The 10,466-nt window shown below is 40.0% G+C and overlaps 3 protein-coding genes across 3 annotated transcripts; all 3 read left to right on the plus strand.

Annotated features, from left to right (window-relative positions):
* Positions 1 to 1,905: 1,905 nt before the first annotated feature.
* On the plus strand, positions 1,906 to 3,512 carry LOC112592112. Its single transcript, XM_025336101.1, has 3 exons — positions 1,906 to 2,475; positions 2,967 to 3,145; positions 3,242 to 3,512. The coding sequence occupies exons 1-3, from the start codon at positions 1,906 to 1,908 to the stop codon at positions 3,510 to 3,512; spliced, it is 1,020 nt and encodes a 339-aa protein (XP_025191886.1).
* Positions 3,513 to 3,700: 188 nt separating this feature from the next.
* LOC112592113 (zinc finger MYM-type protein 1-like) lies at positions 3,701 to 6,045 on the plus strand. Its single transcript, XM_025336102.1, has 3 exons — positions 3,701 to 3,773; positions 4,838 to 5,551; positions 5,642 to 6,045. The coding sequence occupies exons 1-3, from the start codon at positions 3,701 to 3,703 to the stop codon at positions 6,043 to 6,045; spliced, it is 1,191 nt and encodes a 396-aa protein (XP_025191887.1).
* A 47-nt stretch (positions 6,046 to 6,092) lies between these two features.
* LOC112592114 (52 kDa repressor of the inhibitor of the protein kinase-like) lies at positions 6,093 to 6,983 on the plus strand. Its single transcript, XM_025336103.1, has one exon. The coding sequence runs from the start codon at positions 6,093 to 6,095 to the stop codon at positions 6,981 to 6,983; it is 891 nt and encodes a 296-aa protein (XP_025191888.1).
* Positions 6,984 to 10,466: the final 3,483 nt, after the last annotated feature.

Here is a 10,466-nt window from a genome sequence, read left to right on the forward strand (position 1 = left end):
AAAAAGTACGTAGGCCTTATAAAAGGGTGTAACAACAGAACTGTGTGCAGAGTCCGTTTCCTTCAAGAAATGTCTGAAACTTTTGAGGTAAAATCAGGCCTTAGACAAGGTGATGCTCTATCACCCACCTTGTTTAATCTAGCATTAGAAAAAGCAATGAGAGAAGTATGGGACGGTCGAAAGATGGAAATATGTGGGGAACGAGTAATATTGGCATACGCAGATGACATTGTGGTAATGGGAGAAACTAGAGACGAAGTCATGAATACTGCGTCCAAACTCTTGAAAGCAAGTAAAACCATAGGGCTGCGTGTAAATGAGGAAAAGACGAAATACTTAATGGTAGCAAGAAGAAGCCCAAACACAGACCACATAACAGTAGATGATTATAGTTTCAAGAAAGTGGAGGTATTTAAGTACCTAGGTGTTAACATAAATAGCAACAACGACATGCATGAAGAAATCAATGATCGAATAGCATGTGGCAATCGATGCTACTATAGCATAATGAGACTCCTTAAATCAAAACTACTGTCACGTAATTCAAAGACACTACTGTATCATAGCTATCTACGACCAATAATCACATACGCGAGTGAAACATGGTCACTGACCAAAGGAGACAGCAAACGGCTAATGACCTTCGAAAGAAAAGTACTGAGAAATATATACGGCCCGAAATTCGATGCAGAATCGCAAACTTATGAAAGAAGGAATAATCAAGAACTACAGGAGTTATATAACAGGCCAAATATTATTGCATATATAAGAAGTAAGCGTCTGGAATGGTTCGGTCATGTTTGGAGAGCGGATGGACAAGTAATAAAAGAAGTTTTAATTAACACAATAAATAAAAAACGTCCATTAGGAAGACCAAGGACCCGATGGTTGGACGTTATAGCTCAAGATATAAAAAACATAGAGGAAGCGTCATCTTTTGACGACGCATACGATAGAGAGAAATGGAGAGGTTTTGTGATGGCAGCGATGGCACTTAATGGGCCGATAAGCTGAAGAAGAAGAAGAAGATTTAGAAATTGTTGGGTATTAATATTGAATCGTTAGAAGCTGAAATGACTGTAATTAAAAATAGTATTCAAAATTCTGATTTTACTCTTAATGATCTGTTACAAAAATAGACCAGAACGTTTTTGCCAATTTATATAAACTCATGCAAGTTGCTTTAACTCTGCCCATTAGCTCTGCTTCTTGTGAACGTTCTTTCTCTGTTATGCGGAGAATAAAAACATGGATCAGATCTAGTATGAACCAGGATAGATTTACAGATATGTCAATTTTACATATTGAAAGAGATATTTCAAATATTATCGAGTCAGAAAACATTTTAAATAACTTTGCTTTGAAGAATAGGCGTATAGATTTAATAAATATTAAATATTTAATCTTCATAACTATTTTATTATATTTCATATTACATATAGACTATTGTGTATATTTTATTTACTGTTATTCTATAAAAATAAAGTTATGATTTAAGTTTAAAAATGTCAAAATAAAGAAGTATACTGTATATGTATGTACAATTTTTGATGTGAATATTATTATTATATTAGGTATAATTGGTATAATATATATTTTATAGTTTTATGTAATTCAGATAAAACAAAGAATTTTTATGCATTATTAATTATTCTAAATTGTAATCTTTTTTCAGATAATTAATACAAATTAAGACTTATATTTGTATGGTGGCAATTTTGTTTCCATAGGTACCTTATTTTTCTATAAAAATTCTTTAGGACTTCAGCCCCCCCTAACATAAAGGGCTAGTTACGCCGCCTATGGCAAGGACCCCAATTTATTCACGATGACGCAGCCTCTTGGGATGAAACTGTACCGTCGATTCCGATACCCGACTTACCCGAGACGCGACCTGTAGTCCTAATGATCAACGCTAAACGACCATCGGAATGGTACGACCAATTTTCCTCCTATGATCGGCTAGTCCGCGTAGTTGCATACATTAATCGTTTCATTAATGATTGTCGAAAACGTCCTCGTGCAACTGTAGTGATACAACAACGTTCGGATATCGACGACTCCATTCGCATACTGGTTACCGAATCCCAGCGATGTTTTTTCACGACGTTAACACATGAATTGTCAACGGGGTCAAGTGTATCGTCAAAACAGTTATCCAAACTGCGCCCGTTTCTAGATCCGTCTGGTGTGATCTGCGTTGGAAGGCGATTACTAAATTCAGATTTGCCATACGGATGTAAACATCCTATGTTATTGGCAAAAGAATCGCATTTGTCAACATTAATCTGTCGCCGTCGGCACAGAATATCATGTCATGCCGGTCCGCAAATCATGACGGCACTCATATCACGCGACTTCTGGATTGTAGCCATTAAATCTATTCTGCATCGCGTTACCCGCGCATGTCCAGTCTGCGTACGTTTTGACGGTAAACCACCACAACCGATAATGGCAGACTTGCCAGCCGCGCGAGTATAGCAAAGCCGATCATTCGTACGAGTAGGTGTTAATTACGCTTGTTATGGGCTACGAGATATGCTACGATAGTATATATAATACAATATGTAATATTGCTAGATAATGCTAATAATAAATCATTATAATTCATCATCATAAATCAAAATAGCAGTCGTTAAAATATCGAGGTCGTTTAAATGTATTTTTGATTTCCACAAATTGCCAATTAAGAACAGAAGACATCCTGAAAATTGTTGTTTTCAAATGTGAAAACAATTCCAAGAATTAATATGAATTAGAAGGTTGTTGACTACAACAACAAGAGACTTCTTTGTATATAAGGGAGTCCAGAGACCAACAGAGGCAGATGTACCAGAGCCACGAAGACCTGAGCACCTTCACAACACTCAGCCACTTTTTGTATCAGTTACATGTACTTAATTTATATGTAATAAACACATTATTGTTCTTAATAGTTGTAAATTTCATTTAAATAACACCCTGAGTCTGGATCTGATATTGGCACGCAACACGCTGGACCGATTCAAATGCGCGAAGTCCGATTGCGAAAATTACCTGTGAACAAAGCCTATATCGCCGTTTTCGTGTGCTTCTCTGTCAAAACAGTGCATCTAGAAGTGGTCACCGAGCTGTCAACCGAAGCGTTCCTCGCTGCCTTTGATAGGTTTGTCGCGCGTCGAGGCCTACCCTCGGATATCTTTACAGACTGCAGCACGAATTTCATCAGCGCGGATAAACAATTAAAATTGCTAATCAACAGTCCAGACGGTCAAGACGCAATTACACAATCACATTCAGCTTGTCAGTGGCATTTTAACCCCCAAAGTGCGCCACACTTCGGTGGCCTCTGGGAGGCGGCGGTCCGGTCGGCGAAACGATTATTAATTCGGACTATGGGCACCCATGTCTTCAATTACGAGGAGTTCACGACTCTATTAACTCGCGTCGAAACTGTACTCAATTCAAGACCACTGACACCGTTGACCACTGTTCCAGCTAACCTCGATTATTTATATCCTGGGCATTTTTAATCGGGCAACCTCTATTAACGGTATCACCCCGAGTACCGTTCGAGTTACGAATCGATTTAACCCAACGTTGGAAGCTGCTCGACCAATACCATCAATCATTTTGGCGTCATTGGTCAATCGAATATCTTAATTCACTTCAAGGAAGGTCTAAGTGGACTACCGAGGCCCCTAACGTGCAAGTCGATGATATGGTAGTGATCATCGACAAACAATCTCCACCGTTAACATGGCGCCTTGGGCGTATTCTCGAAGTACTACCTGGTAACGACGGCGTCATCCGCGTCGTGCGATTATTAACGCTCCTGGGCCAGATCACTCGACCAGTCCCCAAAATAGTAGTATTATCTACACAATAAAATTCTAGTTTAATCTAGTCATAATTAGGGGCTCGTTAATTGAAGTCCCTACTCATCATAATCTCAAAATCTGGCTCAGAATGAACGATCATATTTATTATTACTCAAGTAGTAACCACTCTTACTTCGCGTTTAATTGTATTTATATCAGTGGCGTACTAAAGGGGGGATAACCCCCCCAATCACCACGAAATTAATGGATGATTTAATTTATTATGAGAAAAATAAAATTTCTAGTACCTGTATATTAATTGTACTGTACTGTACTTTTCTCAAATTCTGAATTCTGAATTATAAATATTATTAATAGTACAGCTTGTCAGCTTACATTATCTAATGTGGGTATCTATGGGAATATGAGTATTTCCACGAAGATATGGTAGATATGGACGTGGACGATCAGTGTAATTATTATGACAATCTTTTATCGTCGTCGTAAAATGTATTTTATTTTGTGCGATTAATCACCTAGTGTGTTAGCCACTTTAATCTATAATCAACAATTGTTAACGTCGTTTTCATGTATTACCGAGCAGTGCCTATATGTTATTTTATCAACCATTGAACTATATTAAACTTATATTGACAAACAAAACTACAGTTGCATACGAAGTACGAACTATTGTATATTTGTCTTAAAAAGTTTAAGTATATTTTATTAAAAGGTTTAAGTATATTAACATTTAACAATGGATAAGTGGATAGTAAAAAAACCTAAACTTGATTTAGAGAATTGAGACCAGCATGATCGTGATCATAATAACGAACCAAACTACGAGAAATCAGAAATAAATGAAATTAGTTCAGGTAAGGCTATTGTTATTTTAATTATTATTAATACCTATTATTAAACACTAAAATTGAACTGTGTATTTCAAATGTTCATTAAAAGCGTTTTTAAAAGTAGTTTTTTGCCCCTTCGAAAATTTTAACGAATGTTAAACTAAAACTATTATTAATACTTAATAGGTTTAAATGAGTCAGCACTTAGTACCAGTACACAAATACACTTGCAAACTTATGATTATGATATTGGTGTCTATGTAGAAAAAACGTGTACTAATGATGAAAAGTATAAGATTTTGAAAAATCGATGGATACCAAATGAATTTTATAAATTTCCTATCAGTGGAACAAGAAAACTTAAATTCCAAAGAAACTGGTTACTAGAATTCCCTTGGCTTTCGTATTCAGAAAAATTAGACGGTGCTTTTTGCGTATTCTGTTTTTTATTTTGTTCTAAAGAAGTGGGAAAAGGAAGTCATATCTCTACAAAGTCTTTCGTAGTGACTCCATTCTGTCGTTGGAAAGATGCAAAAGAGCAATTCCGTTATCACACAAATGTAGAATATCATAAAACTTCTTGTATAGTTGCTCAGAATTTTAAAGATGTACGCGAAAAAAAAATCGTTGATATTAGCCTTCAGCTTAATACAGCCCGTTTAGCGACAATCGAACAAAACAGGAAAATATTATCTTCTATTGTTGAAACAATCATTTTAATTGGAAGGCAAGAAATTGCCTTAAGAGGTCAACGTGATTCAGGTCCAATATTATCGAAAGTTTCAAACCATAATGACGGAAACTTCCGTGCGTTGTTGCGTTTTCATGTAGATTCAGGAGACAATACTTTAAATGATCATCTATTACGAATAGAAGCAATGCCATCAAATCGTTCTACTAGTTACACCAGTCCAAAAATTCAAAACGAATTAATAGAAATATGTGGAAAAGTAATTTTAAATAAGATTGTCTCAAAATGTAACGAAGCAGAATGTTTTAGTTTACTAGCTGACGAAACTACTGATATCAGCGGCATTGAACAGTTTTCGTTATGTGTTCGTTTCATTGAAAAAACTAACAGCGGAAGTATTTTAAAAGAGGATTTTCTATCTTTTGTTCCTGTAAATGATGTTACCGGAAAAGGACTAATGTGTACTTTATTGGAAACATGTCAAAATTTAAAGTTGAATCTAAAATATTTAGTAGGCCAAGGATACGACGGAGCGGCAGCAATGAGTGGAGAATTTCAAGGGTGTGCTGCCAAAGTTATGGAAAAATATCCTCAGACATTGTATGTACATTGGGCTAGTCACTCATTAAATTTAGTTGTGAGTGACGCATGCAACATTCCTATTACTTTTTCCGTATATCGGCACAACGACAAAGCATATTAAAGGATGTAATCCACCAATTAGAGTGTGAAACAAAAAAGCAACGACTAATGAAGCTTTGTGAAACCAGATGGATCGAACGGCTTGACGCTGTAATTACATTCAAGGAACTTTTTGTGCCAATCTTTTTTACATTAGAAAAAATACAAATGGATGGTAACAGAGAAGCATCAAAAAAAGCGTTCACATTACAACAAGCTCTCAAAAATGGAAATTTTGTTCTTGCAATGGTCGTGATCCAAGAAATTTTTTCAATGGCTAACTCACTATCAATCTATCTACAAAAAGTAAATGTGGACTTAGCCTCTGCAATGGAGACTGCTAATAATTTAAGTACACTAATAAAGGAAATGCGTAGCAATGTAGAGTCGAAATTTCATGATTTATTTAGCACAGCTGAACACTTTGCTAAAGAAATCGGAGAAGATATAAAAATTCCAAGGGTTACACATTTTCAACAACATAGAGCAAATTATGAGTTAACTTCAGCAGAAAATTATTATCGGGTATCTGTATTCATCCCGTTTATTGACTATTTAATTTCGCAGTTAGAAATTAGATTTACCAAACACAAAAATACACTCTCAATTATTCAGAACTTTATACCAAACAAATTAATAAAATTATCCGAAAATGAAATTGAGACAAGTACGGAAGTGATGTCAAAACAGTGGCCAGTCGTAATAAGCTCATGTGACAATATTGTGAACAAAGAAGTTCTATTGTGGAAACAAAGATGGATAGCCGCTCAAGAAGATAAACTCCCTTTTGCTTTTATAGATGCCATAAATTGTTGTGATGAGTTACTGTTTCCTAAAGTATACCAATATTTAAAAATTGGCGCTACGTTGCCCGTCACAGTTGCTAGCGTAGAACGGAGCTTTTCAACGTTAAAACGTTTGAAATCATACTTGAGGAATTCCACGGGGAAAATCGTCTAAATGGATTGGCTCATCTAAGTATTCACAGAGAAATACCAATAAAAAGTAGTGAAGTAGTCGATATTTTTTCAGAAAAAAATAGAAAATTAATGTTCTAAAATTATTATGTATCTAAATTATTTTATTATTATTATTATTATTATTATTATATTATTTAACATTTTTTTTTTTTTTTTATACATACATATGGTTAAATAGTAATTACATATTTATTAATTATGACATGTCAATGAAAAATAATATCACGAATAAAAATTAGTAATCCATTAAAATGTACGATATGTTTTGTTATATTCAGGTGTCACGTCATCTAATATGTATTAATTAAAAAAATTACAACCCCCCCCCCCCCCCCCCAAAAAAAAAAAAAAAATTTAGGTCTAAGTACGTTACTGACTAATATTATATAATATGTTATTTATTTTGATATTTTTATGTTTTCATACTGTGTATTATTTATAATTTTGCATTCAACATGTATTTCTTTTGTAAAACGAAATGATAATTAGCATCACTTCGGTAATACATCATTTCACCTCGCTGATCCAGTTCACTCAACCCGATCCGTTCAATCTCTATAGGAGCCGGAGCCTCCCACGGGGGGAGGATGTTTGAACCGCATATTATCCACGCCGAATACGAGCCCGGGCAATTAAAAAACAGATAAGATGACACTATCGCCGAACGTTGTCTTTATCATTATCATCGGTGGAGTGGGACTTTGCGACTTTGGCGACACATATTGTCATCACCCGATCACCTATGTCCGTGGCTCTGTTCGTCTGCGTCTGCCGATCAGGCCGATGTTTGTAAAAATATGTGCGTTAGCTATATTATTTTTCGTTCATGCCATCTCATCTTTCTGTTGACCACTTATATATGCGTTCGAGTGCCAGCCGTAATATTATTCTGTCGAGGTCATTTTTTTGTGAGCGACTTTTTTTCCATGCCGTCACGTGTGTGCCCATACATTTACGGCCCCGTGCTTTACTGTCCGACTTCGTGTGCCGTGTTCAGTGTCATTGCGTTGAGGATCTTTCATTGTCGCGAGTGTTAGTTTCAGCTTACGATAATACGAATCGGTACTGTGGACAGCTACCATCGTATTGGATCCGTCGTCGTTACGGATTTAAACGTAGACGACGATCCGTCGTAGTTTAAACTTTCAACGCGGGAATTCCTAGCTGTGAAGCCCGCCGTCGTCCGCCTTCCACTAAATACTCAGTAGGACAGTTTAGTTGGTGGCACCGAGCTCTTATCTTACCGAGTGATATTATATTATTACAAGTAACGGTGAAACTCGCTGTAAGTGAATACCCTAGGTCGGTAAAAATCGCTGTATGTGAATACCCTAGGTAGTTGAAAATCGTTTGAAGTGAATTTCCTAGGTAGAGACAGGACTTTGGTATACAGCAGTTAGAAAAGTCTAGTAGGCAAAACCAATGATAACGACGTTTGAGATGTTGGTACCTCTAATTTGGTGGCTCTACACTTTAGCGGTGTCGTTTTAAAAATGTAAATAATAAAAGTCCAATTCGAGCGTCTAGTGGTCGGTCATTTCATTAAATTCACAGGTGCAATCCTTGTCACGTAGCTTGTTACGAAAATAGCAATTGAGTGTCTAGGTATCAGTCATCACCCGGAACGGTGAATTGGATGCATTACCCGTGACTTGCCCGGTGCTTTTGGTATGAAAAATAAATAAATACACTCCGAAACGGTGATTAAGTGACTAGCTATCATCTTTCCGTGTAATGCGGGGTCGACCAGTTCTTCCGGGTTGCCGCGGAGACACTCGGCCCCTTTGTATAACCGCGAGGTTGTCTCTTCCGGGCAGTAGTCCCGGATGACTCCGGGGGTCCCGCCCGGCGCGCCGCCTCATCTCGAGCGCCATAATGAGTGACCGCCGAGGCCAGGGCCCGACGGATTATCGCCTGAGTCAAACCCCTTCTACTAAGGCAGTACTCCCACAACCACCACGAGTCCTTCCTAAAGTGTGCCTTTCCTGGTGCAGGCGAGCGTGTGTCCTCGGTGAGTCCACGTTGTCGTGCGCCTCGGGTCCGGCACCCCCAGAGCGTCAAAGCGCTGTTAGCAAGCCGACTCGACGGGGCTTACTCCGAGTCCCGTGATACGAGGATCGAACCCGGCGTTCAGGCCCTCGCAACTGCCTTGTCCGCAAGCAGGTCGATCGGGGCACCGCTGTGTGTACCGCGACGACCCCTTTATAGCGCGTACGGTTTTGCTCTTTATCGACAAATTGCCGTTTCTGCCGGTGCCTCTCTCGTATCAAGCCCTGAGCCGGCTGAATACGTGCACGTGCTTTGCCCGACGGGTGGTCTGGCCCCTCTAGTTCGAGCTCTCGGTCTAGGCAAAAATTTGTTCATAGGGAGTGAGGGCACCCAATTCGCCCCGCGAGATGTTCCGTCCGTCCCGTCACCGAGGAGGTCGGGCATTCGGTCCGTCCCACAGGGTATCCCGTCCCTCGCTCCTGGCTAGGCGGGTCTTAGTACGGAGGGCGTTCGATGATCCTGTGGGGGCGCCGTCTTAGGGCCCTTTTGGTCCGGCTATCGGGTCCCGCTTCGCCTGCCACTATCCGGTACTTCGCGGGCTTTCGCTCCGCCACTAACGATGACAGCGACGGTCGTTCTGGCTAGGCCCACTCGGACGATTTGTGCCTGCGTGGATAGGGGAGACTGTCTCCATGTCTCTGGCAGTGCGTCGTGTCCTGCACATACGCCATCTAGCCACACGCCCGTCCATTACGGTTTTAAAATTAGGGGTCCGGGTCGTGCCTGCGGGGTAGTCCTACATCTTTACGTTCTAGGACTTCCCGGGAGAAGTTTTTGAACGCAAGGAACATGGCCTCCGTGGAGGTCATGGTATCGCAGTCGCACGGACAGTCCACACCTTCCGATTGCGCTGCGGCTGCGAGCTTGTTTCTTTCCTGGCTATATGTTGGCCAATCGTATAGCACATGCTCCACGGTTTCCTCTGGAAGACCGCATCGGCAACGTGCCTTGCCTCGGAGTTTGAAACGACAGAGCGACGAATTGAAATTCCTGTGTCCGGTCACGAACTGCGAGATGTAGTGGTCCGGAACGAACCACGGCCTCTCGAGTCTGCGCCGGACGTCCGGGGGAACCAAATCGCTGTCCGCCGTCACTGGCGACCCATCTCTCCTGCCAGAGGCGTATGGTAGTGTCGTAATACTGTTTCGCCTTTCTAGCAACGTCTGACGCCGACTTGTGTCCTCTCCTCACGGCGCTCTTATCCCGTTCGATCTTAACCAGCCGAACTAGTTCTAAGTCGAGGGGAGGTACTCCGGCTAGGACCTGGAGCGCCATCGTCGACGTGGTCTTATACGCGCCCGTCATTGGCAGTAACGGGCGTCTTTGGGCGGTGTTAGCCCGTGTTCTATGCCGGTACTGCATCATGCAGCGCTCGGCCCATACCGAGGCTGCATAACTCATACGCGGCAGGAAC

This window comes from Melanaphis sacchari, unplaced genomic scaffold (assembly GCF_002803265.2).
Source record: "Melanaphis sacchari strain LSU unplaced genomic scaffold, SCAv2.0 Contig1587_pilon_pilon, whole genome shotgun sequence".
Classification (NCBI taxonomy): domain Eukaryota; kingdom Metazoa; phylum Arthropoda; class Insecta; order Hemiptera; family Aphididae; genus Melanaphis; species Melanaphis sacchari.